The following is a 19,703-nucleotide window of genomic DNA, read 5'->3' as shown; positions in this document are numbered from 1 at the left end:
TGAGGCTAGGTGCTGGGTAAAGCTTCCCGCACCCTCGTTTGACATCCTGTTAGTTTCCGCGCCCGCGTCCCCTCGGCTGCCCACAGTGTGCGTGTGCACATCGGCACGGCTCACGGTGCACCCCGCGGGCTCCCACCGCACACGGATGCCGCAGGCCAGGGCCCGGGCTCCGCGCCTCCAGCCGTCAATGCAGCGCCCCCAGCCGCCCATCACTCGTCCGCTCATTCCGCAGCCATCCCCAGGCAGCTGCTCTGGGCCAGGCAGGGCAGACCCGTCAGGCAGGGCCTGGTCCCAGGTGCCGAAGGGGCAGCAGTGCGGACACGTGCAGAAAGGCAGTCGTCACCTAGTGGGTTGGTGCGGCGACAGAGGACGCTCTGAGTATCTGGCCCTTCAGGGAAGGAAAGGAGGCTCTTGAGTGAGGACCAGGAGCAGAAGGGTTCCAAGCACTGAGGCCAGCGTGGGCGACAGCAGGGAGGTGAGCGAGCGGTGTGCAGGTGTGTGCACAAGTGGGTATGTGTGCACACACGTGTGCATACCTGAGTGTGTGTGAAGGATGGCTTTGTCCCAGATGCCTGTGGCCCCCAGGCCCGGCTCAGCCCCAGCCTGTGAACAGATCCAAGGGGGCCGAAGTGCACTTTGGTCTGAGTTCCGCACCAGAATTTCCATTCCCTTCCCTGGGGCTCCTCCTCTGCTGGGGACAGGCCAGGAGGCTTGGCCTGCTTGCAAACACAGCCTAACGCAGGGCCGGTGCCCCCAGGACCTTCCCACGGGCCCTGGGGGGTTGATTCCGGGGTCCCAGCAGACTCTTCTTCCCGCTGCCTGCAGCTGCGCCACGGTGGTGCTCTCCCATGGTGGCCCGTCCTCCCCACCCCGTGGTGTCACCTCCCAAGGAAGCCGCCCGTGCCGTCGTCTTGTGAGTAAGCCAAGTAAGCCAAGACGCTTTTTAATTTGGGTTATTTTGCGGGGAAACCGGGAAGAGCACGCACCCAATCATTAAAGAGGACTTACCTCCGAGGTGGCACTAGGTTGGGGAGGATGTTTCTATCGCTCGTTTTATACAGGTTTCTCTTTTTTAAGCGGTGAGATCCCAGTGTGGTCTTCATGTCACAGGTGCCAATTCCACAGTCGCGTGACCTCCGACGCGCCCAAAGAGGACCCTTGTGTACTACTCAGATGCCTGTGTAATTTTCCTCAGTCATTCTGGGTTCAAACTGGGTCAAATTCAAGGTCCTCCCCCAGTTCCAGCCACCTGGGTCGATCCCGAGCTCGGTGTCATGGTGGCTGGCACAGAAGGGGCGCGAACCTCTCCACGCTGGGTCTTCCTGGTCCTGTGTTGGGCTCTCCAGCCCTTGGGTATGCCCCCTGGGATCACTGATGCTATGTGTCTGATGCTATGCTATGGCCACGGCGCCCAGATATGCAGTCACACATTATTCTGGATGTATCTGTGGCGGTGTTTTGGGGTGAGATTAACATTTAAATCGGTAGACACTGAGTCAAGAGATGACCCTTCATAATGTGGGGCGGCTTCATCCAATCCTCTGAAGGCCCGAATAAAACAAAAGGCTGACCTTCCCCGAGCAACAGGGACTTCTGCACCCAGGCCCCTCCCTGGCTCTCCTGCCTGCTGGCCCAGCCCACAGATTCTGGACTTGCCAGCCTTCCTGATCGGATGAGCCAGTTCCCTAAATACACACACACACACACACACACACACACACACACACACCCATTCCAGTGGTTCTGTTTTGCTGGAGACCCCTAATATACCCCCCATGAGGCTGGGACCGCCCCCCTCCCAGATGTAAGTGTGTCCTCAGCCCTCTCTCAGGTGCATGGGTCAGTCCAGAGCCTCCTTGCAAAGCACCCCACTCCTGAGATCCACCAGAGATCCTTGTGGCCAACTTTTTCACCCAGCTCAAGACAGGGTATGAAAAGATTGGGAGTTTCTCCTGTACTCTCCCACCAGCCAAGGATCAGTTTGCGGGCCATACCTGACCCCCACGGCTTGTCCCATCATACTGCCATTTCTAATTTCCTGCTGTCACTCCACAAAAGTACCAGAGACTTCTCCAGCCACTACTTCCCAACTGCCTGGGCTACCCCCCCCCCCCCCGCCATCTATCAGTTAAGATGAGGGGTACCAAACCGCAGAGGCTTCAGATAGACATTCATTTCTCTCTCAAATTAAAATCTGGGGATAGGATGTAACAAGGCTGAGGAGCAACCCTGCACCTTGTACACCAAGGCTCCTTCCAGCTTCCCACTCCATCCTCCTCAAGGCATGGCCTTTGTCCTCATGGCCTCAAAATGGTGGCCGGGGTTCCAGCCATCACATTCAGATTTCAGGTAGTAGGATTCCAGGAAGTGAAGAAAAGAGGCATGAGGAGCATGCTAATTATCCTTTGTGCTAGAGACTCCTGGAAGCAGCTGCTTCTGACTTATATGCCATTGGTCAGAACTTAGTCACGTGGCCACAGGCAGCTGCAAAGGAGTCTGGGAGATACGGTCCTTTATTTTGGGAGCCGTGTGACTAGCTAAAAATTGGGGGTTCTATTATCACGGCGGAAAGCGAGCAGATACAGGGGACAACCAGTAATTCCTGCCCTACCCAGGATCTGGGACCAAGGCAGGAGAACAGAAGTCTCCTTGCCCCCGAGGCTCAGCCTCTCCCCCGGTGAGGGACAGGGCATCAGACAGTGCCCGCGGCAGGTCTGCACAGAGCAGGCGGCACGGCTCCCCAAGACAAACGGGACCGGCCTCCCCACCGTCCTCCAGAAGGCCCAGAAAGGACAGCACGGCTTCAACAAAGCCCCTAGCACGTCCTCCCCGACAGCGGTCTTACGCCAAGAGGGGGCCCGGCCGTGGCATCCAGCCGGCACATTGACGGGGTGTTTGGCACGTGCCCGACACACGTGAGTCTGAGGCACCCGGCTGCCCACCCGGGCCACGAGGCCACAACACCACCCACACCTCCCGCCCCTGATGAGCGACAGGCCGACTCCCGGGATCCACGGCCTCCACCTGCTGCTTCACCCGGGGGTGGCTCCCGCCGTGGGGGAGGGGGCTTTGGTCCCCACGTCCTGCAGGGGTGCCCCTGAGAGCCTGAGATGCGGGCACGGGCCCGGAAACCACAGCAGGTGCCAAAAGCACAGCCAGGGAAGGTGGCGACGCAGCTCACGGACGGCGCTCGGTCTCCCTGTGACCTTGTCTTTCTGTCTTGATGAAAAGTTAGGACCTTGGTTTCTGCGTCCCCAGTTTACGCGGCTGCTTCCACGTACCCTGCAAAGCTGCCTCATCCCAGCCGTCCTCCACAGTGTCCTCCACACAATGGGGTGTGGACAGGGACGTCAGAACACAGTGAGGGGACGGGTGGGTCCCGGGAATGCAGGATGTTCTCGTGCTTCCCCGACGCTGGCTTATTCCAGAGCCTACATATACATGGCGACGGGATAGTGTCACCCTGCCTGCCAGCCAATCGTGAGGTGTGAGGGTTAATTCTGTGCGTCAAGTTGCCCAGGCCACAGTACCTAGGTGATGGGTCAAACACCAGCACGCACGGTGCTGTGAAGGTGTTTTTCAGGTGAGATTAGCATTTACATCAGTAAGGAGTTCGGCAGAAGGCCCGCCACAGCGTGGGTGGGCCTCACCCAATCAGGTGAAGAGCGAAAGCATTCTCCCAGGGCAGAAACTGTGGGGTGGAGCGATCTTGGGAAAAGCACCCACAACTGGGAATGACCCAAAAGATGCCTGAGGCTCCCCACGCGGTGTCCTCGAGAAGGGTTCTGAAGTTCCATCAGTGGCCCTTCCTCCGAAGGTGGCTGGTGAGGCACCCGCCGATTGCAAAGGGCTGAGGGACGCTGGGGCTGGCTGGTCCCTGCCGGGGCCTCGTCTCTCGAATCCACCTCTGAGGCAGAGAGAGCCCTGGGTCTGGGGCCAGCCTCTCCGGCCTTCCCCTGTGTGCCGGGCCTGCCCGCTGACCTCCTCACTGTGGCCTCCTTGGCCTCTTGGTGCTGCCCCGGTGCTTGCAGGGGGTGCTGGGGGGCACCGGGCTGTGGCGTCGGCTTCCACTCTCTGTAGACCCTGGAGGGGTGGGGAGACTTTAGCCCGTGGTCAAGGCCGACTCCAGCGAAGCCAGAGTCCCGATGGCCGGGTCCCTGCCAGGTACGGATGCCCCGCCCACTGGCCACCCTCGGTCAGGGACCCTCGCGGGCACTCCGCCTCCTTCAGCTCCGCCCATGCCCGGCCCCTTCTGGGCCCCGTGGGACTGTGCCTCCCTAACCTGGGGCTCCACCTCCCCACACGCTCTGGTAACGCAGGCCTGTCACCAGGACCTCCCTGAGCTACCTGCTTGCCGCAAGGGACACGTGCAGTTAGGATGGGACAGCCCTCGGGGAACGCCTCCCACCCCTCCCATTTAAAGACTCGCCGTTTAAACTGGCCTGTACCACCGGCCATTACTCAGCCTGCTCTGGTCTGGGAGCTTCTGGTCCCAAAGACACAGCCAGCAAACACATGCCCCGAGAGCCCTTGAAAAGAAGGGCATAATGATGGGAAGGTCTTAACCTGCTCGGACACAGTAGCAGCAGGGAGCAGGTTAAAGGTCCAGGTAGGGGGACTAAAGTTGGGCTCGAGGAAGCACTTCTCTCCCGGGTGGCTTTCGGCCTATTGTTGACGGAGAGCCATCCTTCCCGACGACTTGGCTGTGCGTCGGCTCGGGGGCGGGGCGGGGGGGGGGTGGTGAGAAAATGGTGCCAACGTGGCCAGAGAGACTTTCCTGTTCCCAGAAAGGGTTCAGGCAACACAAGCCATTCGCGGGTTGGGCTGAGGATTACGTGAACGCGGAGGCTGACGCGGCTCAACTCGTCTCCGAGATTCAGCATCCGTGGCTTCAAGACCCAGGAACAGAGGAAGTGGGGGTGGGGGGACGGGCAGGCTGGCAAAACCGTGTCTCGTGTTTTGCGATTAATGTCCAGGCCCGGCCACGTTACGGTAAAACGCACTCACGATACCGGGGGCGAGTGTGCAAAATGAGCACAACTTTCCTGGAAGGTTGTCTTGCTTAACTATCAGTTAAACGAAACAGCACCGCAGTTTTGGGATGAAAACACCAGGGTGGTGTGGTTTCGCTCACGATCTAGGCCTGTGCCGGCTGTCCCGCTAAGTAGCCACCGGGCAAGCGTGGCTGCTGAGCGTGTGGCAGGGGCCTGTGGCGAGTGGCCACAGGGTGCGCGTGCTCAGGGACAGGGTGATCCGCAGGTGGGGCGGGGCAGGCACTGACCTCGGATGTCCCGGGGCGCGAGCGGGGTCCTGCGGGGGCCCGGGCTGCTCTGCCACGTGGCGCTGGGGAGGGTGAAGGTGACCTCAGGCATCCGCAGAACCTTCTCATCTAAACGGTGAGTGAGAGAGGAGAGGACGTGATTTCAGGGACCGCCCCGTGCACCCCGGTCCATGAAAATAAAGGCCGAGTGATGGACGCAGCAGACTGAGTACTGAGGGTACCTTGTTTGTTTCTCATCAATACCCAAGCTCCGTCCTTTCCAGAATGTTCTTTCTTCCGGCTCTGATTCCTTTCCTTCCCCAGCAACCATGCTCTCCTCTCCTTTTCCTCCCCGTTTGCTCTGAGCCAGCCGTGACCCCGCAATGTGGAGGGTCTCCCGGGCTGGCCGAGCAGAGCCTCCTCAGACAGGCGAGGAAGCAGGCAGGCAGGGGGCGTCCCCCCCGGATGTGGTGGGGCGCCCACGTGCAGAGCCCCCACCACGGCCTGAGCTCACATCACCGTGCTGTGCTCTGCCCTGTTCACCAGCTTTACTCTCTTCCCGTCTCTGCCTCCACCCAACCCGTCTTACACTGACGTGTCCACCGTGTATTCTCTGGCTGTCGTCCCCCCCCCCCCCCCACGGCCCCCAGTGCTCCTGACACAGTGCTCAGCCCGCTGGGGAAGGGACAGGGCGTCAAGAAGTCTTTCACAGCAGAGGTCACTGGACTGAGCCCACGGGAGCAGACGGAGACTGACGGTGGCCACCTGGAACGGTGCGGCCCTGAGGGAAGATGGGACGATGATTTCCCAGGAAGTTAAACACAGGATTGCCTTGTTTTCCGCAGATCCGCTCCTAGGTTTTACGACCCCAGAGAACCGCAAACAGAGGCTTAAACGAACACCTGCACACAGATGTTCACAGCAGCACCGCTCGCGGTGGCCACACCCGTGCCCGTTCACCAGCGAGTGAGCCACAGAAGGTGGCCTGCGGGTGGCGGACTGGACCCAGCACAATAGGACATGCTGTCCTGTCCCAAGCCACGGCGGGGACAGACCCACAGGCACACGCCCTGAGTCCGTCTGTAAGAAAGGGCAGAGACCCGCTGGGGGACAAGGCCCGGGGCTCAGCACCTCCTTTAGGGGAAATGACATGTTCTGGAACCACACAGCAGTGTGGATGCACAACACTCAGTGTACCCAATGGCACAGTGTTGCACACTTGAAAATGCTGAGTTTTGTTGTGTGAGTTTGACTGCAATTGTCAAAGAACGTGGTTGGACTTGAAGAACGCTCCAGGATCGGCACGGTGGGGTGGGCACGGCTCGTCAGGGAACCCAGTGAGAGCAGGAGGCCGGAGACCCAGCAAGCCCGGCAGTCGACGGCGACCGAACCCTTGGTCTCAGGGAGGCCGTCTGTCCGTCTGTTCCCTACTGCGCACCTGCTATGTTTACTGGGCACATAGAGACTAGCATCTCTGCACTGAGGGAACCTACGGACCGGGGGGGGGGGGGGGGAGGAAGACGATAGACAAGATCATTCAAGATTGTTCAATACACAGCCCCTCGGGCGGGGACGCGGACTGGGGTCGCGGTCTGAAACGGCACAGGCAGGGAGGACCTCGCTGAGAAAAGTCGACAGCCACCGAGTCAGGCTCTGCAGGCGGGGCGGGGGGAGCCCTCTGTCTCCAGCCCTTCCTCTCCTGGAGAAGCTGCACTTGTGCGATGGTGGGGTCCACCAGGCAACTCCAGGCGCAGGGCTCCACGCGGCCTGGGACCTGCCAGGCGTCCTCGCCCGTAGGTGGGGACGCCCGGAGCTGCTCCAGATGTGAGTCAAGGGGATCCTATTCAGGGGGAAGAGCTCCTCATTGACAGGAGTCCAGCCACTATTTAGGAAGGTTGTAGGGCAGGTCTCACGCTCCCCGGACAGGCTGGCACACAGCACCAGGGAAGAGCTCCCTTGCTCCTGGCCCAGGATGGGGATGGGAACAGGCTCGGGCCCGGGCTGCCAGCCGCAGGCATGACACGGCCGGGGTGAGCTCTGCCCCTGCGTTATCACTCTGCGGCAAGGAACCTATTTGACAGGGTTGCCGGGAGTGAGAAATGAGGCAACACGTCCACTCCTTCCTGGCTTCCATCCGCTGTCCGCTCAGTGTTCTCTGTTCTTCCCTCCCTCAGACGCCCACGGGGTGTGGCTCATGACTGCACATCCAGACGCGATACACCCAGACATCAGCCGTGGGTACGGGGCCAGCAGCCCCAGTGCCCTAAACTGTGAGCCAGGAATAGCATTAAGTGTGGGGGTCTGGGGCGCCTGGGCGGCTCTGTCGGTTGGGCGTCTGACTTCAGCTCGGGTCATGACCTCGTGGTCTGTGGGTTCGAGCCCCGTGTCGGGCTCTGTGCGGACAGCTCTGAGCCTGGAGCCCGCTTCGGATTCTGTGTCTCCCTCTCTCTCTGCCCCTCCCTCACTCACGCTGTCTGTCAAAAATAAACATTAAATACAAACAAACAAACAAATAAATAAATAGTGTGGGGGTCTCTGGGCCCAAGGAAGGTGCCCAGGGGAGCCTGGGCCTGTGCAAACACCACAGGTGGTGATCCTCAGGCTCTGTACCCAGACCTGCACAGCCCCCACCGGAGAAATGGGACACCTAGTCTACCCCGGCTACCTGCGGGGCCTCCGTGTACCCCTGCCAAGGACAAGTGTGTTCCTTCTCCGGGCAGAGGCAGCTGGGCACAGCGGGAGGGGCGTGGGGGTGCCGGCCCCGGCCGCATGGCCCTGGAGATGTCACTTCCACTCACTTTACCCATCTGAAGGTCTGGAAGGACCGTTGATGCTAACGGGCTCTAACTTGCCCACAACAGAGACCCACGATGGAGACAGGAGACCATCTGTGCCCCACGGGGCTCCTATAAACACAGCTGAGAGGAGAGGTTCCAGCCTTTGGCTGGGGGCCCACAAAACAGGGCTCAGCACCTCCCCGTAACATGGAGGCTTGGGCTGTGCCCCCTTCTCACCAACCAAGAGGGCCAGGTACAGTGCACTCACTTCTGTTTGAAAAAGGCTGCTTTCTTTTGTACACAGCCTGGGCACTAGACGGTTCTAGGGAACCGCACTGAACCTCTCTAGCTGTGATGTGCATAAACACTCTGTCATCGCAGAGAGAAAGCTCTTGAAAGTGTCATGGGCGAAAGGACATGATTGGAGACTTTATCGAACCCTCTCCAGGAAAGCAGATAACAAACGGAAGGATGGAAACGTGTAGACAGAGCGCAGAGACAGAATCAGCAGAGGGCGGAGCGCTGCCCGGGCCATGCCGTTAACGTGCTCCTGTCCCTACCTCTGCATGCGTTAGCAAGGTCATGACAAAGCGATGGGGAAGCAAACTCCTTTTTAAGTCATCTGGACAGACACATTCCGAGGGGCTTATCTCCAGGGGACGGGTGGCCATCACAGGAGCTGTGACACTCCTGGCTAAGCCGTGACGGCGAGGCCTCCCCCGAGCCACCCGGCGCCCCCACGCCTGTTACTCCCCAGACAGGTGCCATCACGGCGCCTCCCCCAAGTGAGGACCTGGGGACCGGCGTCCAGGGCGCCTGCCGCCCGCTGGGAGGACAGTGGAGGGCGCGTGCCCAGCCCTGCATTTCAAGGTTCCCGTGCCTGATGTTGCTGCATTCTCTGGGATTGTGGTCTTCTTTGACGAGCGTGTAGACAGGAAGATAACTGAGTAAAAGCTTTTGAAAGCGGCAAATCCCGTATGGATAAAGAACGCTTTTTTAAGTGTTTTTTTTTTTTTTTTTAAGTGTTATCGCAGGCCCACGTGGTTGCCAGCACAGGAATCACAGGGGAAGGTGAACTGTGTCCTCCACATCGGAGATTCCTGAAAAGCTGGAGAGCGTTGCTACGAATCGGGTGGGGCCAAGGTGCACACCCACCAGCCAGCCAGAGCGTAGCTGTGCACACTGCTTCTGCTGCAAAGGCCCTGGAACACACTCGGGCTTTGCCCCGCAGAGAATACTCAGCTAGAAGGCCTAGGGTGTGGTTAGGAGCTGGGGTCCGGCCCACCACTCCCAGCCGTGTGACCTCGGGCAAGTTCCTGCACCTCTGTGCCTCAGTTTCCTCATCTGTAAGGTGGGGACGGTCGTCGTTTCTTATGCGCTCACAGCTGTAGCTGCGCACACACCAGTAGCATAGGGGCACGGGGCCACACCACTGGGCGACCGCCTCTGGACGGGGCCCGCGCCACCCGGCTCCTCTCTCACTGGCAATCCTATCTGTATCCCAAACTTCTCACCGTGAGCGTGTCTCACTCGTGTTGCGACCACAGCCACGGGAGCTGCAATTCAAACCCGTACAGAGACAGACTGAGTGGCGGCAGCAGGCTGGAGTTTTAATCATCGTTTTAAACTCTGCTGGAGCATCAGATGGGCAGAAGCAAAACGGAATGCCTACTGAATGCCTCTGCGAGTGTTTCTTTCCCCGAAGCCAGCGGCCCTGGCCCACCCACTCACCGCCCTGAAAACCTGAAACTTGCACCCAGGAGCACACAACTGACGACAGCCCAGACCGTCATGCTTTCTAAAGACGCACCCTTGACGGGAGGGGCAGAGTCTTGAGATGCACACAAAACCCCAGGGTGTTAGTTTCCGTTTCGGATTCTGTACCTGCATGGAGACTGGGGCTGGGCTTTATCTTGGAGGCCGTGGAGACGGCAGGGAGGAAGCTCTTTCCGGACGACTTCGTAAGTGGCAGGGGTGCAGGCGGTGGCTGGCTCTTGGCCACGTGCTCCACGGAGGGGGGTTGAGGGTTCTCCGTCACCTGCAGGGACAGTCGCACAGCAGGGCAGGGTGTGGGGTGCGGGTGGGGAGGGAGTGACACCTCAAGGTCACTTGGAGCTGAAGCCGTGGACAGATGAAACCCCTGCTGGGTGGCTTGCTGTAGGCACACGTCCACCTCAGTGAACGTGAGCAGAATCACTGCTAACACTCTCCTCCAGCCCCAAGAGGAATGAAGGAATGAAGGAATGAATGACGCTCTCCTGGCTGCTGTTTGCCCCCCCCACACCATTTTCTCCTCTCAGTGCCCCCCCCCCACAAATGGAAGGAGTTTAAATGGTCAGCATTTAAATAGACTGAGTGGGGCGCCTGGGTGGCTCAGTCGGTTGAGCGTCCGACTTCAGCTCAGGTCATGATCTTGCAGTTTGTGGGTCCAAGCCCCACATCAGGCTCTGTGCTGACAGCTTAGAGCCTGGAGCCTGCTTCGGATTCTGTGTCTCCCTCTCTCTCTCTGCCTCTCCCCTGCTCACGCTCTGTCTCTCTCTCGCTCAAAAATAAATAAACATTGAAAAAACTAAAAAAAAAAAGTTTAAAAAAAAAAATCGACCGAGTAAGCAGACTGTCCTCTGCGGTATGGGTAGGTCTCATCCAATCAGTCAAAGTCCTGGTTAGAAGAGAAAGTCTGCCTTTCCTGTGAGTAAGAGAGACTCCTTATGCCTGATACCCTTGAACTGGGACTTTGGGTTTTTTCCTGCCTTTGGATGTGAGCTGGTCTCCAAATTGCCAACCATGGCTCTGGGATTTGTCAGCCTCCATAAATTACGTGAGCCAACTGTAATAAACCCGTGTGTGTGTGTGTGTGTGTGTGTGTGTGTGTGTGTGTGTATGTGTGCGCACGCGCATGCATACGACTGTGCGTGTGTGTATGTGTCCGCCTGTGTTGCACGCACACACATTCCATTGGTTCTGTTTGTCTGGAGAGCCCTGACTGATACACTCACCTCCCGCCCCCTGCTGCTGTCCTGCCCTTAATCCTACTGAGCTATCGCCAGAGTGGTTTCAGTGCAATCAGCAAACGCCCACTGTGGCTGGCAGAGGCAGAAGGAGATCTGCCAGGCCCCCGGCTGCTCACTAGCCTGCCCAGAGAGAGGCCTGCTCACTTCCTCCAGTTTATGTGACCAAGTGTGGTGAGAAAGAAACCCCGTGAAGGGAGCACCATTTCCATACGGACTGGAACCTGTGCCAAATACACCCTCTCCCCCTTGCAAAAGAACTTCACGGCACTGTGGTCAGTGAGTGATCAGTTTGGCCAGTGAGTAATCAGCGTGGTCAGTGAGCGGTCGGTGTGGTCCGTGAGCGGTCAGTATGGTCAGTGAGCGACCAGTGTGGTCAGTGTGGTCGGTGTGGTCAGTGTTGTCAGTGAGCGGCCAGTGTGGTCAGTGAGCAGTTGGTGTGGTCAGTGAGCGGTCGGTGTGGTCTGTGAGTGGTCAGTGTGGTCAGTGAGTGACCACTGTGATCAGTGTGGTCGGTGTGGTCAGTGTGGTCAGCAAGTGGTCAGTGTGGTCAGTGAGCGGCCAGTGTGGTCAGTGACTGATCAGTGTGGTCAGTGGGCGGTCAGTGTGGCTCGTGTGATCAGCGAGTGGTCAGTGTGGTCAGCGAGCGGTCAGTGTGGTCAACGAGTGGCCAGTGTGGTCAGTGACTGTTCAGTGTGGTCAGTGGGTGGTCAGTGTGGCTCGTGTGGTCAGCAAGCGGTCAGTGTGGTCAGTGAGCGGCCAGTGTGGTCAGTGACTGATCAGTGTGGTCAGTGTGGCTGGGGTGGTCAGCGAGTGGTCAGTGTGGTCAGCGAGTGGTCAGCGTGGTCAGCGAGCGGCCGGTGTGGTCAGTGAGTGATCAGCGTGGTCAGTGAGTGGCCGGTGTGGTCAGTGAGTGATCAGTGTGGTCAGTGGGCAGTCGGTGTGGTCAGTGTGGTCAGCAAGTGATCAGTGTGGTCAGTGAGTGGTCGGCGTGGTCACTGAGTGATCAGCGTGGTCAGTGAGCGGTCGGTGTCATCCTCGAGTGGTCAGTTGGTCAGTGAGCGACCAGTGTGGTCAGTGTGGTCAGCGAGTAGTCAGTGTGGTCAGTGAGCGGCTGGTGTGGTCAGTGAGTGGTCAGTGTGGTCAGCGAGCAGTCAGTGTGGTCAGTGAGTGATCAGCATGGTCAGTGAACGGCCAGTGTGGTCAGTGAGCGGCCGGTGTGGTCAGTGGGCAGTTGGTATGGTCAGTGAGGTCAGTGAGTGGCCAGTGTAGTCAGTGGGCAGTGTGGTCAGTGTGGTCAGAAAGCGGTCAGTGTTGTGAGTGGCCAGTGTGGTCAGTGAGTGATCAGCATGGTCAGTGAGCGGCCAGTGTGGTCAGTGAGTGATCAGTGTGGTCAGTGGGCAGTCGGTGTGGTCAGCAAGCGGTCAGTGTGGTCAGTGAGCGGCCAGTGTGGTCAGTGAGTGATCAGTGTGGTCAGTGGGCAGTCAGTGTGGTCAGCGAGCGGTCAGTGTGGTCAGTGAGCGGCCAGTGTGGTCAGTGAGTGATCAGTGTGGTCAGTGGGCAGTCAGTGTGGTCAGCAAGCGGTCAGTGTGGTCAGTGAGCGGCCAGTGTGGTCAGTGAGTGATCAGTGTGGTCAGTGGGCAGTCAGTGTGGTCAGCGAGCGGCCAGTGTGGTCAGTGGGCAGTCAGTGTGGTCAGTGTGGCCAGCAAGTGGTCAGTGTGGTTAGTGAGCGGCCAGTGTGGTCAGTGGGCAGTCGGTGTGGTCAGTGTGGTCAGCAAGTGGTCAGTGTGGTCAGTGAGCGGTCGGTGTGGTCAGTGAGTGGCCGGTGTGGTCAGTGTGGTTGGTGTGACCAGCGAGTGATCAGTGTGGTCAGTGGGCGGTCAGTGAGCGGCCGGTGTGGTCAGTGTGGTTGGTGTGACCAGCGAGTGACCAGTGTGGTCAGTGGGTGGTCAGTGTGGTCAGTGTGGTCAGCGAGCGGTCGGCGCATGGTCGGTGTGGCACTCTGCTGAGTGCTGGATTTTGCCTACGTGGGGCTGAGGCTTTCCACAGGTCAACGCTGCCCAGTACCCCGAGAAAGTAACTGGGAATGAACAGCACTACCCACAGAGGGACAGCGAAGCATCATGGGTAGTGGCCAGAAATGAAAGACAACCACGTGGCCACGGAACAGGGAGCAGACAACCTAAGTGTCCACGAAACGGGGCTGCGTAAGGAGTTCATCCCTCGCAAGTGTCGGAGGAGGGCCATGCTCCCAGGCCTGGTGCCGGGCTCTGGCAGGAGAGGGACGCCTCACAGTGGACAGTGCTTCGCGACCCTGTTACCGTTTAGTGGACGTGTTAGAACCAAGCAAGGTACCCTCTTAAGGTGCAAATGCAAATACTGTGAAGGCACTTGAGAGTTCATGAAATGACGTTAAGGAAGGACCCGAGATCAGAAGGCGGTACCCAGGGAAGACACGCACGCGGCTTCTGATGAGGAAGGGTGGTGGGGGTGCGGGGGGTCTCCCTCTGCCTCCTCTGCACCTGGGGCCCTCCTCCGTCCACCATGACGCTCCCGCTCTGCTGTCCCACCTGGACCCCGGGACCCTGGGAGCCAGCCAGCGTGCACCCACCGTCTGCATGCTCCAGGTGAGGGAGGGTGACAGCTTCCCCCTGGCCTTCTCCGCAGAACGGTCCCGGCCCGGGCTGGCGTGGGGCCACCTCCTGTCTGCTGGGCTCGGGTCCCTGGAGTCCAGGGCCATGTCCTCTGGAAGGTGGAGGGAGGAGCGGCCGCTGCCACCCTCGCGGTCCTGCGCCTTGGAGCGCCGGGTGGCCGCGATGAGAGCGATGCTCTTGGTGCTCATGGCCATCTCCTTGAGGGTCTGAGCACTCAGGGCCGGGCCGCCGGCCTCCGCTGCCATCCGCGAGGCACCCAGGTCCAGGCCAGCGGGGGCGCCCAGCTTGGAGACCAAATTCTTCACGCTCAGGGGGCCTGCCTGCTGTAGGAAACCAGCATCAGCGACGGTCAGACGTCACTTGGGCTACCCTGTTGGCCCGCCCCACATTGGACCCCCAGAAGCAGACTCAGAGTCTGTGATTGGAGGCAAGTGGTACGGGCGGAAAGGTTTCTGGCCATGGGAGGAGGGCCCAGGAAGGTGGATGAAGCCAGTCCCTGGGCCCGGACACCCTGGGGGAGTGGGTCACCACACCCAGGGGCCAAGGGGCCCCAGGTACTTACGTACCACCCACAGTTATGGGTGGGGCTTTTCTTGAGGACCTGAACTTCCCAGCACTCCAGCCAGGGCAGAGGGCTCCCCCTGCGGCAGGGGCATCCTCCCCTCCTCCCCCGGGGACAGTGACCCAGAGTATGACCACTCACACTATTACTAGTAATCATGATGAGACTAGCGGCCTCTTAAAGACAGTTCACAGGAAAGGCCCCAAACTACTAAGGTGTGAATACACACAGCCTTTCCCTTCCCCTAAGCCCCCTCCGCCCCCGCCATCTGCCAAAGAGATTCCTGATAGCTGTGCCCCGCCCCCCCACCCCCCAGCTCTGCGGGAGCAGGAGAGGCCTCCCGGGAGCCCGGGCCCTGGTTAGGGCCGCACACCAACCTCGTGAGCCGGAGGCGTTAGCAGGATGCGGAGGGATGGCAGAGGGAGAAGGGAATCCTGCTTTCCCAGCGTTTTCGATGGCGTGGCTTGCGACGACGTGTAGCCACCGCTGTGGGGGACACACAGAGGCAGTAGCTGAGCCAGCTGCCAGGGCCCCTCGGCCCTGCCTCCAGCCGAGGAGAGCGGAGACTGAACCCCAGGACGCCGCGGCCCACGTCAGGCCAGGGCAAGCAGCATCTGCACACTGCTGCATTCAGGGGCCACGCCGGGAGTCTGAGCTCTGGGTCCTTGCGGAACCTGAGGGGGGCCACAGGACCCCCCGAAGTTGTGGTCAGCTGGACAGAAGCGCACGTGGCCCGGGGACTCCACTGCAGCTGGCTTCTGACACGGGGACAATCTTGTGGGGGACGGAGGCCCTAACTGGTGGGGTCTGACGCCAACTCGGCGTGATCGTGCCAGAACTGAACTGCGGCACACCCAGCTGGCGTCAGATCAGCTGCGGTAGAAATGGAACAGGAGGAAACATCTAAGCTCAGGCCCAAAGAATGGCAATGGAAGAGCTGTGCCGAGCTCTGGCAGAAGACCTTGCCAGGCAGGAGGAACAGGGGGAACAGCATGGGCCAAGGCCCTGGGGCAGGGGCCAGCTCGGCACATCCGAGGCCCAGCAAGGAGAGGAGGGTGGGACAGAGACACAGGAGTTTGCCCAAGACCTTGTGTGGAAGACTTTGGCTGTTGGAAGGGGAAGGGACCTCTGACAACTTCCAGCCAGAACTTTCCCCGGTCCTACCGTGTCTACTCTGAAAGAACAGGGTTTCCTCACCTTCCGTCAGGTCAGGTCACCCGTGACTGTAAGAACAGAGCATCACGCATCAAGCCCAGGCTCCCTGGCGAGTGGCCTTGGGCTCCTGACCTCTGCTGTCTCATCGGTGAAACCGGGACACTGATAACTCGAGCCACTGGGTAGACCGCTAGCTGGATGACAAGGTGTTCAAGCACCACGTGAGCCAGCGAGGCCTCTGGGTGCTGTCAGTAGGCCACAGGGCTGCCTAGCACCGCGGCCAGAGTCCAAACCAGAGACAAACGCTTGGCCTGCCCTCCTGCGCCCCCACTTCCTCACGGTGAACCTCGGGCAAGGCGCTGGGCCCTGCAAACCTGCTTCCACCTGTGGAATGAGACCCGGAGCAGCGGGGACCCTGTCGCCGAGGCCACACCTGACTTGGGCAGTAATGCTTCCTATGCCAGCTCCAGACTTGGCACGTGGCCACGAGAGGCCCCTTGGGTCAGGGAGCAGCCTGTACCCTCTCCCCACCTGCCCCTCGTAGGATAGAGACTACGTCCGTCTCGTTCTCTTCTTAGTGCCCTGCACAAGCGCTCAGTCAGTACGTGGTGAGGTTTGGCCGATACTCTGCTCCCCTCGCCAACAGCCACCCCTCTGCTTGTGCAACAAGCCCCCGTGTTACTCCGCGTGACAATGTGTCCAGCCTGGAGACATGGGTCGTGACCGGTCCATGCCGGTTAGGGTCCTCCTTTCCCTTTTCTGTAGGGAACTGGCCCAGAAGAGAGCAGGTGATTGACGGACTTAGTGACATCTACTGGGGAAGGTTCTCAAAGGGACTTTTCTCCCAGATAAAAAAACAAGGCCAGTCCTCTCTCCCTTCCGTGTTTAGGTGTGGTTATATGAAGGTGTGATCTATGGAGCTGTGGCAGCCTCTTTGACCACAAGGGGAGACATCATTTACATGCCAGGGACGTGGGCATCATCGAGGCATTTAAACAATGGCCCCGAGTCCACTCATCCTCCAGACTCTCAGACAACAGACACCTGTTTACATTGGACCAATCTCACTGAGAATTCATTACTCACAGCCGAAAGCATTGAGTCCGGACCAGCGGCAACTGGAAAGTATAAGAGCCCGGGGAGAAGCCCGGCTCCTGTACAGGAGCCCCACTGAGGTAAGAGGCCTCCTGCCCCCACCCCCTGGCATTCGGTCCTCCTTGTAATGGCAGCTCTATCTGCCGTGTCCCCACCACGCCCGACACGTGCAGCCCTGCGGGGAGGTCACTGTTGGCCCCGTGTAGAGACGGGGCACCTGAGGCCCAGGGTGGCCAGTCATGTGCCCAGTACCATGGTGTGGGTGACCGGCACAGCCAGGAACCAAGCTCTGGTCGGTCTGGCTTGGGGGCCCGGCTGCCAGCTGCCCACGGGCAGGGCCCCAGGGCCTCAGCCCGGGGAGGGCACAGGTGCTGGGCCTCAGCCACTGCCATGGGAACCGGCTGGGGCGCCGTAGGAGAGGCCTCGGGTGGCACCAGCCCCACCCGTGTGCAGGGACACAGAGCTCCTTCGTGCCGTCTGCATGACGCCAGCGTTCCAGCTCACGGCCTGCAGATGGCTCGGACTGCTGTCTCACCACGGTCTGGGCTGTGGCTGCAGGTATGGCCTGCACAAGGCGAGGCACGGCCCCCTCCTCTCTAGGCTGAGGATGGGAGGTGGGGGGCCCCAGGCTTCCTTTGCAACCGATCTACAGCGAACCCCGTCTCAAGGTGGGATCGACACCTGCCTTCCCTAATCAGGGGGCCGAGCAGCAGGTTCGGGCGGGTGTGGGCCCAGGGGCAGGTGGGAGAGGTGTCTAGTCTTGACCGAGGGATGGGGCGCTTTGTTTTTATATGCACACACACATACGCGAACATACGTGCACACACGTGCACCCACATAAAACTCACACATACACACACGCACACACACTTGCACGCATAAAAATACACAAACGAGCACATCCATGTGTATGTGTGCACATGCATACACACACGTGCGTATAAATGCACCGTGCGCACACACACACAGATAGGCACGCACGCACCAAGGCTAGAGCCCTGGTGACTTCGCTACCCCAAAGGGCACAGCCTAAGCCTGGGCATTGCAGCCAAACAGGGCGTCTGGGCCTTCACTGCTCCTGATTTAGACAAACCAGCTGCAAAGGTATTTGGGGCAAAACTGGAGAGATGTAACTCTAGGTAGGAAGCAGCAGTAATTCTGGGGATGGTGGTTATGGAGGGAGGTGTCCCAGATTTAAAGCATATGACCTATGTCACAACGTCTGTGACGCAGTGCATGTGCCCTCCCCAGGTTCCCACGTGGAAGCCTTGACCCCTGGTGCAACCGCCTGGAGTGCAGTCGTCGGGAGGTGATAGCGGCTAAATGGGCTCACCGAGTGGGACCCAGATGGCAGGGGACCGTGTCCTTGCGAGAGGGGGGCGAGGCCTCCACCACGTGAGCACGCAGCACGGGGGCGGCCACCTGCAGCCAGGAAGACGGTCCTCACCAGAAGTCTACCCGCCAGCCCTGATATTTCGGACACCCAGCCTCCAGGACTGTGGAAGCAAATGCCCTGTGGCCTGCGCGCCCCCGTCCGTGACGTTGCGTGAAGCAGCCCGAGCTGGCTAAGGCCCGTGACACACGCTGGCAAGACGCTAACCATTAACACGAGGGAAGTCAGGGAGTGCTCGGTCTACGAGTCTGTCTCGGGTGCTAGAAGATACCAAAGCAACGAGTCGACAGAGGAGAGGATACAAGCATTGGCGGTAGCACCAGGAGGCTGATGCTGAGCAAAAAGTGTGTCAAAACGGCACCAAACTCCCCAACCTAGGTGAGCACCTCCTAGGACGCGCTGACTCGTCCTAACCCTACAGGGAAGGGATAGCGACACACTCCACGAGAGGCGACGCCGGGGCCAGGATCCTGGGCCGGCCCCCAGCCCTCCCACCACACTCGACAGCCGGGTGCGAGGGCGCAGTGATGCGGGCTCGCGAGAGGGAAGAACCGGGTACCTGTCCTCCTCCAGCAGCATCAGCGGCAGTTCAAACTGGGCACCCCACGGGAGGTCCTTCCTGTCGTCTGGCCAGTCCCAGCTAGCCTCCTCCTGCGGTGCGGGGGACTTATTCAGAACCAAGCCGTCCTGGGGACAGACGGGGAGCTGGGGGAGGCCGCATAGACCACAGACACAGGCAAGCCATGTCAGCAAGCAGAGATCCCCGAGTGGCCGCAGAGAGGTCCCTTTCCCGCTGGCCACCATCACTGGAAGGAAACCAGCCAGCAGGCACGCCCGCGAGCCAGCCTGCCAGCTCACTTCCGGCTGGCCCTCCCCAGCACAGACACAGAAAGGAGGCTCTGTGCAAGGGCGAGTGCCAGGGACCGCCAGGGCGCAGCCTTGACCCTGGAGCAAAAGTGGTGCACAAGCCAGACGCCTGTCGGAGAGCCCTCCAAAGCCTGCAGGCCCTTGAGAAGACACACAGAGGACTCAGGTGACCCAGAAATCCCACTTCTGGGCGTCCACCCCAAGGACGGAGAGCAGATTCATCTACACCCGTGTTCACGGTAGCATGTTCGCAAGAGCCAAGGGGTGCAAGCACCCAAGTCCATCAGCAGGTGACTGGATAAACACAGTGTGGTCCGGCCACACACAGCGCGACGGCACTCAGCCTCAGAGAGGAAGGACATTCGGACACCTGCTCCCCCATGGATGGACGAGGGCGTCGTGCTCAGTGAAGTAAGCCCGGCACGAAAGGACAAGCGCTATATGGTCCCCGGAGTGGTCGAATCCACAGAGACACAGAGTATACGGTGGAGCCGGGGCTAGGGCATGAGGGTTTAATGGGGACAGAGTTCCGGTTTGGTATAACGCTTTCTCTGAGCTCTGGGAGTCCCTCTAGGGAAGGGAACCCGACGGTGGTCTTGGGGACCCTGACATATACTATAGGACAGGTGGAAGGGTGGGGAGGGGGTCCCACAGCAGTAGCATGAGCGGGGAACCAGATGGCCGCGTGGGAACTGAGCCAGCAGAGCCGGGGAAGCGGGGAGCTCTCGGCACAATGTGGGTACCTGGGACCTCTAATCGGGGGCGAGAAGCACCTTTACGGGCAGTCAGATCCACACGCGTGGGCTCCTGCCCCTCGCCCACCCTGCCCCAAGCCCGGGGAGCCCTTGGCTTCTCTCCTGAGAAGGCGCAGCCGAGGGGCCCTACCTAGCTCAGGGCAGGGGGAGAGCCAGGAAACAGGATTCGTGTGGCAA

At 59.9% G+C, this 19,703-nt stretch overlaps 1 protein-coding gene across 3 annotated transcripts in view; it reads right to left on the bottom strand.

Annotated features, from left to right (window-relative positions):
- Positions 1-927: 927 nt before the first annotated feature.
- The window catches only part of LOC123589031 (kinesin-like protein KIF19), a 43,656-nt gene continuing 24,880 nt past the window's right edge, over positions 928-19,703 (bottom strand). For 2 of the 3 annotated variants that reach the window (XM_045460598.1, XM_045460600.1), the window contains 6 exons: positions 18,464-18,591; positions 14,639-14,747; positions 13,657-14,019; positions 9,922-10,075; positions 5,282-5,389; positions 928-4,083 (listed from right to left, as the gene is read on the bottom strand). In XM_045460598.1, coding sequence (XP_045316554.1) covers positions 3,986-4,083; positions 5,282-5,389; positions 9,922-10,075; positions 13,657-14,019; positions 14,639-14,747; positions 18,464-18,591 — 960 coding nt within the window. In that variant the 3' untranslated portion in view covers positions 928-3,985. The remainder of the gene's footprint in view (positions 4,084-5,281; positions 5,390-9,921; positions 10,076-13,656; positions 14,020-14,638; positions 14,748-18,463; positions 18,592-19,703) is intronic. The other variant, XM_045460599.1, reaches the window with a different exon arrangement.

Source organism: Leopardus geoffroyi, chromosome E3 (genome assembly GCF_018350155.1).
Source record: "Leopardus geoffroyi isolate Oge1 chromosome E3, O.geoffroyi_Oge1_pat1.0, whole genome shotgun sequence".
Lineage (NCBI taxonomy): Eukaryota > Metazoa > Chordata > Mammalia > Carnivora > Felidae > Leopardus > Leopardus geoffroyi.
Note: the sequence above shows the minus strand (reverse complement) of the source record. Positions and strands in the feature narration are given on the sequence as shown.